General features: G+C 37.1%; 2 protein-coding genes across 2 annotated transcripts; both read right to left on the bottom strand.

The window, feature by feature from the left end:
- Window positions 1-4,558: 4,558 nt before the first annotated feature.
- LOC113289405 (serine/threonine-protein kinase WAG1-like) lies at window positions 4,559-6,338 on the bottom strand. Its single transcript, XM_026538655.1, has one exon. It carries the CDS (start codon window positions 6,240-6,242, stop codon window positions 4,839-4,841), a length of 1,404 nt encoding a protein of 467 aa, XP_026394440.1. The 5' UTR covers window positions 6,243-6,338; the 3' UTR covers window positions 4,559-4,838.
- An 8,382-nt stretch (window positions 6,339-14,720) lies between these two features.
- On the bottom strand, window positions 14,721-18,224 carry LOC113289404 (VIN3-like protein 2). The gene is made up of 4 exons (XM_026538654.1): window positions 17,888-18,224; window positions 16,311-16,995; window positions 15,888-16,207; window positions 14,721-15,798 (listed from the first exon to the last, which is right to left on the bottom strand). The coding sequence occupies exons 1-4, from the start codon at window positions 17,940-17,942 to the stop codon at window positions 14,963-14,965; spliced, it is 1,896 nt and encodes a 631-aa protein (XP_026394439.1). The 5' UTR covers window positions 17,943-18,224; the 3' UTR covers window positions 14,721-14,962.
- Window positions 18,225-18,995: the final 771 nt, after the last annotated feature.

Below are 18,995 nucleotides of genomic sequence, written 5' to 3'. Positions count from 1 at the left end.
ACTGAAACCAGGTGAGCCTCTAAAGGGGACCCCAAAAGATGGTAGATATGTTCTTTTTGGATACAAAGACTCATGGGCATGTCAAATCCATAATACTATCATAAGTAATATCAATCCATCTTTGTTTTTTATTTAAGTGTATCTATCTTAAATTTGCGTCAAGTGTTTGTATTTCTTTTCATTTTGTTTTCTTTGGTATTTAGGATCACAAGCATGCCATCCGTCTCATGAGGCGCCAAGCTTCATGTTCAGTGACTAAGAAATGGGATCTTGACGATGAATATGATGAGGTGCAAGCGATTATCAAGAACTCCGGGTTGTGGCCTGCAGTGGAGAGTTCGAATATTGAGCATGATAGAGGTACCGTATCTGCATTCTGTGAGAGGTTATACGGAGAGACTGATACAATGTTATTCCCATTCAGTGAGACGGCGATAACTCCCGATGATGCTCATCAAATTCTAGACCTCGAGGTTGAGGGAAAAGCAATCAGTGAGGGATTCGATAATAGCATTTCTTGGGAGGGTATCTTCAAAATAACCAAAACTTTGTTCGGTTGGGATCATATTGAGACGGAGTCTATGCTTGTAATGAAGGATAGTCATCTAAGCACGAAGTTTAATCTGAAGAAGTTGAGGGACACATTATATGGGACCAAGAAAATCTATGATGAGGAAGGAAGGGTGAACTTGGTGCGAATCAATGCTACCGCGTCAGCTTATTTGTTGTACGTCCTGGGAAAATGTATCTTCCCCGACAGTTCTGGAAGCTTGGTCGACGTCAGGTATATGCAATTATTGGATCCCTTAGATAAGATGCATGAGTATTCTTGGGGTACTGCGGTGGTCGTCTTCTTGAACAATGAGTTGATAAAAGCTTCAAGGGAATTCACTGCGCAAGCTAACGGAAATATATGTCTCTTCCAGGTAATTTTATTGTCTAAGTCATTTATATTTACAAAATTCTAGTAAGATAAGATTCTTACTAAACTTTGTGTTTGCCTAGGTTTAGATATATGAGCACTTACCTACTTTAGTGAAAACCAACTCCTACCTCAAAGTGAATGAGAATGTTGCGATTGATAAGCCAAGAGGACAAAGATACAGTTTTAAGAGTGGTCAGGATAAGGAAATGCCGCAACAACTTATCAAAATCCGAATTTTCTTGGAAAAATTGACTGCGGATGAGGTAATATTTGATCAATATCGAGATGCCAGAAATCAAGGTTTAATCCAAAGGAGAGATGATGTTGCATTATACTACGGTCCCTTGTTTTTAACCCATGGATTTACAATGTACGATCCACATCGGGTAATGCGATAATTGGGTTACGTCCAAGAAGAACCCCATTTCGATGCTGAGCCGGACTTTAAAGTGGTAAGGGAGGACTGCACCACGTCCCAAAAAAGTTTTGTCATCGCTTACGCTCCAGCGCCAGTTAACGATCATTGGAACGGAAGATGTGGCCGTAAAGTCGATACGATTCTTTTGGACAAGGTGACCGAAGGTCATGAAGCTCATGAAAAATACATGACGTGGTACTTGGGTTGGGCTCGTCCTACTGTGATTAGGGAAATGATTGTTGAAGAATTGGATCGTAATAGGAAGATGGCATCGAAAGACCCAACAACAAGTCTTAAGTTCTTTATGAGTATTTTAGAGTTGCTCTTACTGTTTTAAGATTACATTATCGAATCATTCTATTAATTGCTTGTTGTTTAATTGAAAATAGAAGGAGCATTTGAAGAGCCTTGTGAGGGTGATGTGTTGCGCGAGAGAAAGAGGAGAGTCTTTGTCGATTGAAGAGAAAAGTAAGCACATTGACTTTGCTAGCAATGTTGAAAATGAGGATGCCTATGAATTGTTCAAGCAAGCTGATGCTGAAGTAAAGAGGGAAGAAAAAGCCAGGAGGGAAGCACAAGCCAAGATGAATGCTGACAAAAAGAGGGGTCATTCCCGTGGTGGTGAATGTAGTAGTAGTGGTGGTACTCCTAAACGGGTCTATGGTCTTGGTTGTGGTGGTGAACGAATGCATTCCTAGTTTATTTTTTTTATGTTGTGGTAGACAAATGTTAAAGTTAATCATTGGACAAATGTTTTTTTAAGGTCTATGTGACATGTTTTCGTATTTTGGACAAAAAATGTTGGATTTCTAGTTGTTGAATGAATGGTTGTTTATCTATGTAAAGTTTCAATAGTTCCGCCGGCATGCTTTTGTTAAGTTACATTGTCGACTAAACCAGGATCGGCGAGGTTGTGAACTGTCAGACTGCCGGTCCTAACAGCAGAAATGGTGTAATTACCATGGTCGACAAGGTATTAGATTATCGACCTTGTCGATTATCTGTTGCATAAAATACCTTCTCCTAATGCCTTAAAAGAATAAGGTTGGTTATAAAATTACGACCTTGCCGACTATAATTAATCCGACACGCTAATGACCAAATACCATTCTGACGGTTAAACAAAAGAAAATGAACTCCTGATGCCTAAAATCATAATAAGGTCGGAAGGTTAAGAAAATTAAGACCCTGCCGGCCAAACTTAGTCGGCATATTGGGGAAACAAAAACCGCGCCGGCGAATTCAAAATTCAAAATTTTTGCAAGTACAATTGCATTGATTGGCTTGTACTTAGGCACTATAACGGCCAAATTTGGGCACTATCCTATAAATACACTAGTTTTATGTACAAAACAACACACACCTATTTGCATATACTCTCCAAAGCTCATATCATCATGCACTCTATCTAACTCTCCTAATACCTCTACATACAACAATGGCATCATTTGATTCAAATGAAGATTTGACAATCACCAAAGCGGGGTACGCGGAAAATCGAGTTAGACATCAGTCCTCGGTAACGGTGGATGTCGTAACCTTTTGGTCTAGGGTACACAACAAATTTAGGCAAGAGTTTGGAAATCCTAATGGAAAAAGTGTTCAACAAGTCCATGATAGGCACCTAGTCATCCAAAATGCGATACTTGCTTTTTTAGCTCTCCAACCCCGGATTTTCAACGCTACCAACTTCAACTTGTCTATTGAACAATTTGTAAGTATGTTTGTGGTTTATTTTACGTGATCCATGTTGTTTGGTCTTCCTACTAAACACCACTAACAAAGTAAGTTTGTGTTTTGCTTGTAGCATGAAGTTGTCAAAGAGCGCTACTTGGAGGAAAAGGGGGAAGCATTCGCATTTGATGCAAGCTATGAATTCATGGTCTCCAAAATCCTGGAGTATGCCCCGGACTTCATGAGACCGGAGATGACTCGGATTCCTCCAACGAAGATTGATGGTTTTAGTGTAGGTTTTGTGGGTAGATCTCTATGTAAATCCTCACGAGACTATAACTCGTCCACTAGGGTCACTTAGGAGTTCAAAGGCTTGATGCACATGCTAAGTGCATTCGTTTTTCCGTCGTCAAGGAGTTTTATTTTATATTTCAATCAATATAGTAACCAAAATTGCGTGAATAAAGTGGATTACATCTTCCCATATTCTGTTTTCTGTTGGGGATAACTAAGAGTCGGCAAGGTTACATTGCCAACTTTTCAACAGCCGGCAATGTTAGAAATTATTTGCATGCCGACTATAAGTCGGCCGGCAATGTTAGAAATTATTTGCATGTCGACTATAAGATAGCCGGCATTGTAGAAATATTTACATGCCGATGGTAAGATTGCTGGCCCAAGATAGTCGGCATATTCTTCATTCAAAAACCCTTCCAGCCTACAAATGGTCGGCGTCTTCTTCATCCGCGGACCTTGTCGGCTATACTTAGTCGGCACCTTATTCAAACGTAGACCATGCCGGCGAAACTTGATCGGCACCTTATTCAAACGTCGACCTTGCCGACCTTTCAAATTTTCAAAACCAAATTTTTTGATCGAAATCGAACTCATAAGACAGATAAAAGGTTTAATCTCATAATTTCAAAATTTCAAAATTTTAATCTAAACTCAATTAATTAACCTAATCAGATTTTTTTAATGTTAATTAAACAAGAGTGTATTCGCCATTTAGAAAATACAAAATTATGGGACGGCTTCTTTTACTTCAAAATGTTTTGGGTTTTGTCTCATTAGGTATACTCCAATTAATCGGAGTATACCCCAATCAAGCCAGGTAGAATAGCTAATGACCTGTATCAATATATTATTGAGTACTCCTCCTACCGAACGTTATATATAAAGAACAATTAATTTGCGTACAACTGCTTCCTCATTCAAACAGCAAAAAGTATTACTCATTCTAATCGTACCTTATCTTTTTTCTTTCCTACATGAAGTAAAGTGCTAAACCTGAATGTACATCTATCAGTACAAATGCATCTAGATGCTAGATTCAGATGTACAATTTTGGTTGAAATGACTCGCAACATAAGTTAATGACAACACAATAAGAAGAAGTTAAGGCTAGTTAGACTCAGATGCTGAACAAGCTAACAAAAGTTGCGATAGCTGTTCTTGATGATTTTGAGTTGACATTCGAATTTGTTGGTCTGGCAAAACTGGTTGCAAAATTTTCTTTGCAATACATACGTAGCAAGGTGTAAAAAGTTCAATATGTATTTTATTCTCCTTTCATTTTACAATCATATGCAACACCGTTCATAGTACCGTAAAATGTGTAATTCATAAACCCCATCATCACGTGGGTTCCCTTTTCTCTCTAAGACAACACTACACATACACACAAAAAAGAATCCCAAAAATGCCAAGTAACCTCTCATTTTTTTCACAAATAAAAACAGGCTAAATATGAATTTTTACTGCAACTACTACTTCCCTTTACATTCTAACCCTCCCAACTTTTTATTTATAATTAGAATCTCACACTCTTTTTCCTTTAATAAAACTACTTAAACCCCTCCATGACCACCGGCTTATTTTCTTAAACGACGAAGTAGAGAATTTACCACTACTACCCACGTGACTCATCACGTGATTCTTCTTCTTCTTCATCTTCAAAAGCCCAGGTACATCAGGTGGACTATAAGTCCTAATCAAAGCCCATTTAATCTGGTCAAAAAATGGGTGTCGTTTAACATCAGAAGCACCCCATGCGCATCCTAGTCTTCTCCTTGGATCTTTCACTAGCAATCTTGCTATCAAATCCTTAACCTCCGCCACTCCATCTTCTTCTTCCACGTCGCACTCTGGAAAATCAAACGGCCGTGATGATGCTATGTTTCTCAACGTTTGTTCTTTTGTGCGTCCCTTAAACGGAGTTCTTCCGTACAATAACTCGTACAAGAAAATCCCAAATGCCCACCAATCAACACCGTTACCGTGTCCGTTGCCGTTAACTAACTCAGGTGCTAAATACTCATGAGTTCCAACACAGGACCTAGAATAAGCTCCGGTTGGTTCAGCTACAAACTCAGTCATTTCCTCATCACTGATTTCTCTTCTCCGTCCAAAAACCGCTCCGAAACAACTAAACCGGCTTTTAGATGATCTCACTTTTTTAGAAGAAAACCGCTTTTGCAATGTAGGCACCACGTCAGCAGTAAAACACAGATCAAAATCTGATAACATAACATGACCATCTTCACGGATTAAAATATTTTCTGGCTTCAAATCTCTGTAAACCACTCCAAGTGCATGCAAATACTCTAAACCAACTAATATTTCCGAGGCGAAGAATCTAACGGCGTCGATTCTAAAGCGGTTTCCAGGTTGCTTACGTAATAATGAATGCAAATCACCACCGGGACAGTAATCGATCAGAAGACATGTGTAATGAGAAACATCGATGTGTGCATAAAGAGTAGGAAGAAATGGATGATCAACTATTGAAAGAATCTGAGATTCCATCATAACATGAGAAAGTTTTTTATTAGTCAATGATTCTCTATCAATAACTTTAAGAGCAAAAGTAGCATCGGTATTATCATAATCTTTAAGACGGCAGAGAAATACACGTCCAAGATTGCCACTACCGAGATGACTAAGAAGTTTGAGATGATTTAGATGTAAAGTACCATCAGGTGATAGATTTGTTACTGTTTGAATAGCTGCCCAATGTGGATCATTTTTCCGGTGAGGTCTATGAGTATTTGATGATAATGAAGAAGATGAAGACGTACCAAGACGAGATTCATTGAAACTTAATGTTAAACTACTGCGACCACTGGAACAAGTGAAGGTACGATCTGTTGTTGTTGATGAAGCACAACTTGTGAAACTTAGATCAAGATCACTCTCTGATGGAAAAATACTTTCAACATCCATTTTTGTTGCTTGTTTAGTTTTTCAATATGGTTTTGAGAAAACCCTAGGAAGAAAGATTTGATGGAGATGAGAAATGGAATGGGAATAGAAATGGAAATGAAGAGTATGCCCGCAATGCTTTGTTATATAAACACAAAATTGGTTAAAAAGACCAAAATTAACAATTTTTAGGTGAAAAAACTTTACATTTGATACTGTTTAAATGGATAAAAATTAAAACATACTATTTAAATGGATAAAAATATAAAAATAGCCAGGATGTAACCAATTTCATCGTACCCATTTTCAAATTCTTTTTCTTATTTTTAATTTACATGAGGATGCATCCAGTTTCATCTTGCTATCTTTTAAATTTAAGCAAGGATGAATCCAGTTTCATCCTTTTTAATTTTTTTTTGTCCATTTCAGCCATACTAATTTTTTACTTGTCTATTTGAACTATGTTTTAAAATTTTTTGGACGGATGACCCATTTCCGTTATATAAAGGGTGTGGTTAGGAAAGAGAAAAGGAATGTCATTAAATTAGGATTTAGTTGACCATTTTGCGTCAGTAAAATTAAGAAAAATTAAAGACTGCTGACACAAGAAGTTCTTTGGAAGGCGCGTTTGTATTGTATTGGCATACCCTTGGATAGCTCAGAAAGGACAATGACCTAAACGGCTACTTTTTCGCTTGTCTTAAGACTTCGAGTAATTACATTTTCCTTTTTAAATTAGAGGTACTATTTGATATCCTACTTACCTTTGCTTACTATCTTACTCTCTAAACTCCAAAGCGGAAGAGCTTGATTGAAATCCGAATTAAGACTCATTGTGGCAACCAATCTTCACCGGCGTTTACAAAACTCATCCTTATGTCCACAATAAAATTCATTTTCCACTCATGCCGAGTGCAGCTTCTTAAAAAATACCAAGTGTGGTATGCAGTATGCTGCTTGAATGATCTCATACCAGTTCTTATCTAAATGCGAACATATATCGACCAAATGGTTCCAGTTGTACAACTTGCACTCTCCCACAGTGGTATAATTAAATTTGGTTTTGGTATGTGAATTTACATCCTTAGAGCAACTGCAGTGGTGCGATCAAAACCAAAGATCAAAGATCAAAAAAAAGACCAAATTTTGGGTTTAGTCCGTGTTGTGACGCAACGGTACATGATTAAAATTTCGTCAGGCGGACTTTAAAATTCCGCCCCATTTTTTTTTTGTAAAATTTCATCAGGCGGACTTTAAAAGTCCGCCCCATTTTTTGTAACTTTCATCAGGCGGACTTTAAAAGTCCGCCCCATTTTTGGTAACTTTCATCAGGCGGACTTTAAAAGTCCGCCTCATTCTTTTTCTTTTTTATTTAATTTGAATTTTCATCGGGCGTAATTTAAATCTCCGCCCGTTAACAAGCATACTTTAAATTTACGCCCAGCAACAAGCGTACTTTAAATTTACGCCCGACTATATTAGAATTTGGGATTTGGTCGCGACCATATTTGGTCTGGAATTTGATCTTTGGTTGGGATTTGATCTTTACTCCGTCCCACTGTGTTACGATCTCATCCCAAATTTTTGGTTATACTCGCCCACTGTGGATGCTCTTAAGGTTAGCAAAGAGATAAACTATAGGATAGCAAATAGCAATAGCCTTAAAATTTAAGGTAACTTAGTGGTGCGAATATTTCACATTTTTTAGGGTTCTGTTGTATCATCGTTTTTTATGCTGACCTAATCGCTAAAATCATCCTTGCTTAGCCGTTAGGCTGAAGCTGCTAGCTGCTAGGATGTTTTATCTGTTGGATATAGTGCTCAAGAAATTACGTGGCTCTTTGACTTTCCTATAGCCTTTACCGAAAGTTTTGACTCTCCTTAGGCATGACGTTGTCGGTTGTTAGTTACTAATTACACAGTTATTTATGCATGTACGTAGTAGTTTACCTTTCACTCTATCTCTCGTTAATAGTACTCTTTTTGGTTTTTTGGATATGAAAGCTCGAGTTTTCACGTATGACTTGGTAACTTTCTATCACCTCAATTACCTCAATAATTGGCTAATGGTACTTACTTGCTGGAAATTATAACCTCATAGTACTTATCATTAACGAATAACTACAAATCATAATTACATCATTAGTACGTACATTGTGGAACAATGAAATCTGGCAGCAAATCAGATAGATGTGTATGCACTGTCATTTCATCTTAATTACAGCTAATAACCTAATCATCTAGCACGTGGGTAAAACAATTTAAAGTTTGTTAACAGTTAAAGTTTGTTAGTTAGTTGGCATCATCACGTACTTCATTAATCATGCAACGTGAGTGCATTATAATTTTGCAACTTGCATGTTAAGGGGTGGCAAAACTTACCTAGAAGTAGCAGAGCCAGCCCAAGTAATGCGTAGAACCGTTTGATACATATGGGCATCCAGTAACTCATTCGTCGTACTAAAAAACAGAGGTCATCAGGTATAAACACCAAGGAAACCGATCCAGTATTCCACATAAACGCCGTCCAAATTGGAATTTTTCTGAAATATACTTAAACGTCAAGTTGTGGTCTAGCTGTAACAACTCAATAATCATCTGGATGATTAAAGGGTGGTTCAATAAAATACACTATAAGATGCTACTTAAAAACGGAAACTTACCGGAGCCAAAGCCGACATGTAGCCGATTTGGCCGACTTCATGACTTATAAAAGTAATTAAATTATGGTCTCGCTATAAATAATGTGGTTATTAATGTTGGTGTTGGGTGAGGGAACACAAAGATTGCTGATGAGTGAGAGAGAGGGTCCCATGTGATGGGACCAACGTGACGGACCCGCTCACTAGATGGTGGGACCAAGTCATGGAAATATCATACGATGCTGTCTGCCACGTGGTATGGAATGGCCCTTCATTGTCGGTCCTCTATCTCCGATAAAAAAAATTTTAAGTCCTAACGAATTGTTTTATCGTATTAAATGTCCTTAACTGTATATTATTATTCTATTCTTCGAAATAATGTCCATCAGTTCACCAATCTAAATTATCTAATCAATGTATACTAATCAACAACTTTTTCTGGTTCATGGGCTTTATGCATGTTGGGCTTGACATACTTCCGGCTTTTCCGCTAAGTGGGGTTATATCAGATTTAGTCCCACCTATAGAGGTGGCCGGCGCATTTGATCATCATAATCGTATCATTAAATCATCTACATTGCGTCTGGTTTTGTTGTACAAATCAACATGTTGTTTTTAAAAGCTCGATGTGGCAGCACTCAGAACCTTAAAAATGAAGAAGGACGTCACCAAAATTTGTTGTGTGTAAGAGTTGGATGTGGCATTTTGGAAACCCCAAGTTCTACTTGTCTAGAACATTAAACCAAAAACGACTGTTACAGCTGCATGATAAGGAATGGTACGTTGTATATCAACTCCAGCTTCATAAGTTGTTATTTTTAACCTCCATGTCTAATAAACATTCAATCGATTTGGGGTTACCATAATAAATTCTTTGATATGTATATAGTTTACACGTTAATGATGGGATACCCGCATTTTATATTCGAAGTGGGACAATAATATGAAATACAGAAGTAGTTTAGAATGATGAATTAATGTAGATCAGTTTCATATGAGACATATATTAATCATTTGGTATTATTTGGAACTTGAAAACGTTAAGAGATTGGCCTAAAATATAACATGCATGACCCCACGTTTGGAACATGCAACATGGCATATAATTCCGCAAAAACGTAATGCCAATCAAATATTTTAGTCTAATCCGTAGCTCTGGAAGTCTATTTCATTTCGTGGTTGATCTGATCTCCAAGCTCAAATTAGCAGCCTTTCGGTAGACAAACAACCTTTTTTACTAATGATGCACTAATGTGGAATGTTTGCACATTTTTGTAGCAAACGGAAAGAAAACTCCTCGATAACTTTTGTTGAATGCCTGGAAAAATAAAACCACAATTTCTCTTTGCCTAACAAGATGAATATTAAAAACACTAACAAAAAGTTCTTGAACTTAAGTTTGGACCATTACAATGATGATGAAAACAATAATAATATAACGGTGCTATATAATGAGAGATAATTGCACTTAGTTGTTCCGTAGAAGATAACAACAACAATGTTAATACTATAGTTTATCAAAGGTTTTGCCTAATAAGGTCAATATCGATCCAACTCATCTATCTGTTAATTTTGGATGGGAATAAACCACCATTATACTACCTAACATGAGATTAATCAGATTCAACCAACTCATCATGATTAACAATGTCAGTTACTTCGGTTGAGAACAAAACGTTAAAGTTGAATACAATAATTTAGCTTAATGTAGGGTTGATATAATTTATCAACTTGAGGTCAATAATAGTACAAAAATATAGGTTGTTAAGAAAGGGTTACGACTTATGTCAGTAAGCAACAAATACAATGCTTATGAAAACAACAAGTTGGATAATAGATGGAATGATAATGCCAACGAAACCAATTAAGCATCCAACCTAGTTTTCAAAGTTTGGCCCCTGCTTTCTATAAGTTCATTGAATCTATCCATCTTAATAAACAAATAAATACAGTATTATGCACATCGTAGGGTTTTCTGCACATATGTCGAAAATGATTTTCCAAATTAGGTTTGTTTAAACTTTGAACACTCTATTTATTTCAATACGTATAAAGCTAAAAACTTTAGAAAGACAAAAATAACAATAGACATATGCGCGTCGTTCATATTAGTAGGACTTGGAGAGTCTTAGATTTAGCAAATTTTTGGTGATAGTGAGGATAATGATTTTGGTCGACATATCATTATCAAACCATTCTCTGGTGCATGTCATTTGCATGTGACCATCAATAAAAATGAGCTGCACTTGAAGTTGTGGAAGCTGCGTAATAACATCCTTCTGGTTGGGTTTCATTTCCACCAAAATGGAGGTTTTACAGAATTGCAGGTATAGTGAAAATAAACAGACAACACATAGCAAGGCCATTTTAATTTTTAAGAGCTTAACACATTTTGTGTTGCATAATCTGATTCATACATGCGTTGTCACATGCAACAAAATGCTCCCCCAAAATCAATATCATTATTTTATGCATAATTTAATCATTTATTAACTAACTAATCATTGATTTAGATCCCAAACCACCAATCAAAATCCTAATACTTCACACATACTCCTTCCCTTCTTTTTTAATAGGCCGGTTTTGTTTTTAGCGAAATTTAAGAAAATTAAGAAAACTAATCATTGAAAGTGGTCTCATTACACTTGTCAATAAAAGAAGTGAAGTGAAATGGTCTCGTGACACTGTTAGCAAAAGAAGTAAAGTGAAGTGGTCCACATGACACTTGTCACCAAAAAAAAGTTAAGAGAAAAGTGGTCCCAAAAAATTAAAGTAACATTTGACTTTTCCAATTAAGAAACTGACATATTTTTTTGAAACTTTTATTTATAGAAACTGGTTTATTAAAAAAGAACTGAGGGAGTATATAATTCAGGAAAAGAGGCTACCAAAATACAATTAGTCGATAACAATTTTAGAATTAAAATTAAGTGCAGCATTAGTTGTCATTAGGGAAGAAAAAAGAGACTAAGAGCAATTAATTTATTTGATAACTTTCAGAAAATCCGGAAGTGATAAAAGAAAAGAACAAAATCTGTTCCAGAGTTGTCTTGGTTTCGATCTGTTTTGTCTGACAGGAACTGGTGGGTGAGTGTAGAATGGTGGAGATTGGGCAACAACAAGATTGAAGTCAAGCATAAGATAAGAGAAGATCTGAAGATGCTTGCAACATGTCCAACAAGGATGGACTCATGACACATCTTCTACGGAATAAAACAGAATGGGGGTTTTCATGTATTAATATCAATGTGTGAATGCATCTGACTATTTAACATGCGAGGTTTCAAAAGAGTGTATGAGTCAAGATCACATCATTGATGGGTCTGGTAACTCTATATGGTTGAAGCTATGACTGTTTCTCATATTTGGTGTATGAATATCCATCTTGATTTTGTTCGTAGTTTAATTGGGGAAGAGAAGACTAATAAATTCCAAATTGAGCAAGATTTTCATCCTCTCCAATTCTGATATTTGAGGAAAGCCTTTATGGAAAAAATTAGCTACAAAATGACCCTTGTTTAATGTGACCCTTATCCATAATTAAACAATTAGGTTGCCTACCACTATGGTTGCTTAACGCTGAATTCGGAACCGACCGGTCGACACCAGCTCAAATTTCTAGTTTCCATTTCTTATAATTTGTGAGGATGAAGATTCCCTTGACAATGTATACTGAAATACTATAAAGAGAGGAATTGAAATGGGATTTAAATATTTAAAGTTTCATGTTGGAAAACTCCCAAGTCCCAACCAAAACCAAGGAGCTGAACAGAGGTTAACACTGTGGATTCTTTGCTTAAAAATATGGAAAGAGAAAAAGGCCTTTTAGTTTTGAAGGAGGGTTGCATATTAACTTGTTTCCTACCTAAACTTTTTTAGTATTAGTAGTATTAATTAAACTTGTGTACTTAATTAGTAGATAATTAGTGTATTTTAGAAACCAATGAAGTACTGTCTCTTTAAGCTTTCTGCTGCTAACCTAAGTATTTCAGTACAGACATTCATTAGCTGTGAAGCTTTTGCTAACTTTTTTTATTTTCCGATCGGCTTTTGTTTTTGCTAACTTTAAGAACAAGGGAAAAGGAAATATTGCAAAGACAAACTTCATCATTTGATTCGTTCTGTAGTGATAAACAAGAAAAGTAGCAGATACATATAATCATCTTGTAACATGTTTAGCTAGGGACCTAGGGTCCCCGTTTGTTGTTGTTGTTTGGAATCTGTGATCCGAATTTTGTAAGTAGGTTATTTTCGAGATGCCATCTGTTGGCTGGTTCGCACCCCGGGGATTCACCCAACTTTTTTTTTTTGTTCAAATGAATCATATTTCTCATCCAACCTTTACCGTTCAATGAACATGTTTGTCTTCTTTTCTAACTCAACAGACTCGTTTCATTCTGATTTATCACATCTAACTCAAAAATTATCTTATCATATGACTATATCAATTTTTCTGAAGCCAGTTAAATGTGCACCTTGAAGTCAGATGTTATGACACAAATCAGACATTGGAAAAATGAAACAGCAAATGATCTGATATCAGACCGAGATCGAGTCAGACTCCTAGTCGGAACATGTTTCTTAACGGGCTATATTGCCCACAAGCTCTGCAGCTCTTGTACTATCTGACATTCCTTGGGGTGGCCCAATTGGGGTTGTAAGAATAGCAATTTAGCAAGATACATGACAAATTTGTTATTGATCATCCTTCAAGGGATGAGCTTTTCTTTTGTGGTTTATGCCTGCACCCGAGATCATAAACCTCTAGTTGCAGACATACAAGCTAAGGTTACAGATAAAGATCTAGAAGAGGCGCTACAGCTGGCGCATCGACAGGCTGTAAAATATCTTGCTCATCAAATTATATTGGCTGAAAAAGCTGGGAAACATAAGGAGAATTGCACTTCAACAATGCTCAAGGAGGGTAGTATCCAGAAAATCACGAGCTTGGTGGAAGCACAGTCTGAAGCTTTCTTCGAAGAATAAAAAGGTTATATGCACGGTGACACAAAGAAGACCAGGAGAGGATGAAGCTGAGAACCTGGGTGGTGATCTCCTTCTCCGTGTCCCCAAATATTCTGCGAAGAATAAAACAAGTCATATATGCTAGCCAAGCAAAAGAAGAAAATTTTTGATGGGGACGAAATCCGAAGGGGGCATGGTGGACAAATGATATGTTGACACATGTCTTTGATTCCCATGAATTCTATTTCCAATAATATAAAAGAAATGTATTTTTGGACAGAAAATTTGTTTTCTTAATTGTTGTTAGTATTATTGGAAACAGAATTCATGGGAATCAAATACATGTGTCAACATATCATTTGTCCCCCATGCCCCTTCGGATTTCGCCCCCATCAAAAATTTTCTCAACCAAAAGGTTGAAACTGTTGTCGGAAAATTGGAGGGCTACATGAGAATGATGCAACCGAAATGAAGAGTTGCCTGGATGTTAATGTCTGTTTTTGCTTCTGAAAAAACATTATATTTAAGCCGGTTAATCAACTCTTGGGTAAAGTATATGCAGTTCAGCGTCAAGAATCCTCTTTGAGCGGTTTCAGTGGCGTAGATCAGTTCCCTCACCGCCATTTAAAATTAAGTGTGCAGAAAATATTAGAATATTATGAAGTCGACTCAGCATCATATGAATGGTTACAATCGTATGAGACTCTCAGAATCATGTGAATCACAAATATCTGACTCATAAATGTCTGATTCTAAGCTCTAGTTGAGAAACTGAGTAAAGCCGGTGCGTTATGAATTTAATTATGACCCAAAGAGGGGATCTAGTTAGTACATTGATAGGCCTAGTTGGATGAATTTTGTTCTTTCTTTCGTACATCAGTCGTTGGAAGTTATAAATTTTGGTAACAGGTGATTGAGCAAAAAAATAAAGCTATGACACAAAGAAGGCTCTTTCTCTGTTGGATAAAAAAACGCTCGATTTTAGTCAATCAAGTATGCTAAGTTTCATCTAGAAACTGCATTCTACTACTTAGATAGCAAAAGTACACACATTCAGTTAGTTATTATCAACTACTTTTTTCTGCTAAAGTTTCCATATCTACTCAAAAGAAAAAATCCTGTATGTTGGCCTGCTCAATGCCAAAATGCAGTGCAGAAACCATTCCAGCGATGTGGTTTCCTCTGTTCCTTGGAGATTTTATCAGTGAACGTATCTACGATCTGATCTGCTAAACTGGAAGGTTCATCAATCAGAGTGTCCACATATGCAGTCACCACCCTTATGTCTTGCGCTGTTGCTTTCAAGCTAAACCAATTCAAAAATTTCACTCTGAACTCTTTCTTCATATGTCCTTCGCGCTCTAACCATCTGATAACTCGTGTACAGTACTCGTTATTACTTTCTGAATTATGCTTTTGAACACCAAAGCCTGATGGCTCATGGATCCCATCAGATTTGTATGGTGTTGGAGGAGGGGCAGATGTGGAACTTACAATAGGTACACTATCCTTGGTATTACTTAGTACATGACTGTCATCGTTCTTGTTGATGTCTTCCAACGAACAAAGCTTTGAGTGTTCATCACTGTAGGCTAACTTATTGTCACTAGTGTTCGTTGAGCCCCGCTGTGAATTTTGCTGCCCTTCTTTTTGCTGCTCTTCATATTGACCTACAATAGAGCTTCTACTTGATGTTTGTGTGACATAATTAGCTTCCCATACACCCAATTCTCTACTGCCATTAAACATAGAAACCTTGAAGAAATACTCCGTTGAGGGATCAAGGTCTGATATTACAAACCTTGTCTGTGGGATCAGCACAAGAAAAGCGGGTTTTTCTGGATAGTACATTACAGTAGACTGCCTATACCAGAGTCTACAGCCAAACGAGCCTTCTAGTTTCTTCTTGTCATATTTCAACACAACAACCACAGAGCCAGGTGAGGCTTCTTCAAATCGGATTTTGCAACCTGATGATAAATACTATAAGAATACATGAAAAAAAATCAGAGTTCTTAAAATAGTTCGAGCTTAGAAACTGAGAGAGTAACCAACTCACTTGGCGGGATATCTGAACCAGCACGATCATAGTTCATGCCTGGAAACATAGTTTCAAATGACTCTATAGCAAGAGAACACAGTTTCTGAACCTCCGCACCACAAGCAAGCCTATTCACAATGCCGCGCTCCAAATTTGAGCATACTTGATGTAAAGGTCCAACTTCTTTTTTGAGTTTTAACACGGCAGTATCGAGAATCTTCTGCTGTTCTTTGAACCTCTCAGTTCCTTTGAGAATCTTACGGCTCAGTGATAACCGATGATACAGTTTATCTACCCGTCTAGCACTCTGCGCAATCAACAATTGCTTTCTCCAACATCTGAAAGAGACAGAAATTGAGGCAGTCAGCACAGGATCCAGTGATAACCATACAACACTTACAAACTGAAAGTAGTAATTGGTAAGTTGGAAATGTCTGTTACCCCAATAATTCGTTAACTTTTCCACAAGAAACACAGTAAAAACCACCATCTAACTTAATATTGCACCCGGTATTCATAATCCCGGCCTTTTCATTCGTTAGAGCACATTCCAAGTGGCAAGACATCCCACACGAGTCATCCTGATTATGATGATCGGACGAGCAAGTCAACCACAGACTAGGATCTTTGTTATCGTCGTATTTGTAACAGATACAGCAGGAGCATCTCTTGCAAAATTTATCCTTTAACGTCAAAGTAGCTTGGCAAGCAACATTTTCACAAAGTTGGGTTTCAATGTGGTCTTGTCCAATGTTGCTTAAGAGGAGATGATCCGAATCACTGTCAAATTGATGTAGGTGTTCTTTCTGTCTTTGCCTTTTAAAGCCGGTTAGTGTACGTGAGTCATTGGCTTTTGCAGTTCCAGAATTCATGGAAACTACCTTGAGTAGATGGTCTATCATTTGGGGTTTTGTCAGACCAGAGTATTTCCGTTCTTTACCCATTTCAGCGCATATAACTTCTAAAATCTCTGCTCGAGTCCAAGAGCTAAGGAATTCAGGAGCAGCATGCGTTGACCATCGAGCAATTTGGTGAACCAGTTCTCTTTTCTGTTCCAAGCTCAACCGACTACATTTTTCTGGATCAAGAACATAACCTCTACATTTTGCAGGATCAAGGCAAGAACCTGGAAAATTGCAAAGCACGGGAAAGAAATTTTTGGAAAAAATAATCTCCCAAATATGAAAGCTAATGAATGTTCACTTCCCTTGAAGGTATTGTATACATTACATTAGATAAAGAAATTCAATATGCATTTACGCACATCCCATATACAGAGAGCATCAAGAATTATAATTATGCCTAATTTGTTTCTATTCAGCATACACGACCAGATTATGCTCTCTCTTGAATTCTTATAAAATCTATTTCGATACCATTATTCCTAGTTCTGTTACATTATCTTCAAAGAGCTTCTCATTAAACACTTTTAGACTATATAAGATACCTCTCCATGCTTACACACACACAAACACAGAAAAAGAGCGAAAGAATGGGGTTTGGTGGATGACAAAATGCAACAATTATATATGGTTGGTGAATGACAAGTATTGGACAAGCGGTCTTTCATGAAGGTCTAATGCTTAGTTGCATACTAGCAAATATCTGTAGGTGACTCTAAGAGAAGTTTTCTCAACGTTTTAACACCGATTCATGACTACGATGAAGTTAGGAAACACGATAGTAGTACTAATATATTGCACATACATTTCTCTTGATCTGCAGACAAATGCTCTACCACTGAGCTATGGACCATTCAAAAACAACAACATTTTTCTTAACCAGGGAATTCGAAGAGTAAAAACTAGAGCAATAAAAACCCATTTTAGATTCAGAGTTATCATCCATAAATGCATACATTATCAACAGTAGAAAACAACAACAGCAAAAGTTAACATCACCCCTATAACTTGATACGTAGTCGGAAAAAACAAAAACAAAAAAACCCTGAGAGAGAAGGGGGATTTTAAGGAACAGTGACATTACAAGAGGAAAAGAAAACCCAGATAGAAACTGACCTAATGATAATGCTGGTTCCATGGGTGTAAAGTAATTCTCGTCTGGTTTCCCCATTGCTTTCCTGGGAATTCCACTGCCCGGCTACCACTCAAAACCCCAAAACCTCCTCTTCTTCCTCGAAGCTGTTTTAGAAACGAAAGGAAGAGTCCAACATAAATCGGACGGAACTTAGGGGAAGAGTCCAATAAACAAGAGAAGAGAAGAGAAGTTGTTTTACTATGGAGAGATAGAGAGAGAGAACAGAAGAGAAAAAGATAGAGATAGAGAGAATAAATCGGACGGATATAAAAATGTTTTTCTATTAAAGGTAACTTAAAAGAGTGTCAGATCTTGCGGTGATGATACAGAAACTAATGCCAATCCAACGGCGATTACAGGGTATTTGTCATTATCTATAAAGTGAATCATCAATGGACAGCGACTGTCCATTCTGAATCCATCCTATATTGCTGAAGTTGGTGCCATATGATATGATATATGGGTATAGGTAACATCGCCAATGTGTAAAAGTTTTTTCTTTCTTTCTTTTGGGTGATTGATTATGAATGAGCAGGGATTATCAGGTGATTTGATGATTAAAGACGACCAATGGATGGCCGAACACTGACGTACTTCTTTCTCTTGTCGATGAGATTCATGAGAATGAGATTGCCCTTAAAACGTTTAGGGCACCTTCGCGTCCATTTTGGTTTTGCCGTATTGAAGTGGGAGATGAAAAAGATCAACGGTCTGAACTAACACATTAAGCTATAAGCCAATTTTGATATCCTGTGGGTGAACCAAGTACATTGTTCAGGCTCTGGATTCTGAATTCCAATTACTCACCCCCTATAGGTGGGTAAACCAAGTACATTGTTGAAGCTCTTGAAGTATACTTGCAAAACAAAAATTTGTTACAAACACCACTACGTGCTTTTAGATCTTCCTAAGCAACTACAACATCCAAATTTTACAGGAGGATGTGGCTTATAGGTGCATGGTGAAAGGTAAAATCATTAGCTGGTTAGAGAATTACATTGGATTTTGACTCCCTTAACTTCATGAGATTTCAATCTTCCTCCAAAGATTATGTACTTCCTTTCTTTTTATATCTGCCACAATATAACA

The sequence above is a fragment of the Papaver somniferum genome, chromosome 6 (genome assembly GCF_003573695.1).
Source record: "Papaver somniferum cultivar HN1 chromosome 6, ASM357369v1, whole genome shotgun sequence".
In the NCBI taxonomy this organism is placed as follows: domain Eukaryota; kingdom Viridiplantae; phylum Streptophyta; class Magnoliopsida; order Ranunculales; family Papaveraceae; genus Papaver; species Papaver somniferum.
This window is presented reverse-complemented; position numbering and strand designations above follow the sequence as displayed.

Excerpts from the sequence above, each read along its gene's own strand:
- LOC113289405 (XM_026538655.1), bottom strand. The coding sequence starts at position 6,242 with ATGGATGTTGAAAGTATTTTTCCATCAGAGAGTGATCTTGATCTAAGT.
- LOC113289404 (XM_026538654.1), bottom strand. The coding sequence starts at position 17,942 with ATGGGGAAACCAGACGAGAATTACTTTACACCCATGGAACCAGCATTA. Across the intron at positions 16,208-16,310 it reads AAAGTTAACGAATTATTGGG|ATGTTGGAGAAAGCAATTGT; the intron begins GTAACAGACATT and ends TGTCTCTTTCAG. Across the intron at positions 15,799-15,887 it reads TGGTTCAGATATCCCGCCAA|GTTGCAAAATCCGATTTGAA; the intron begins GTGAGTTGGTTA and ends ATTTATCATCAG.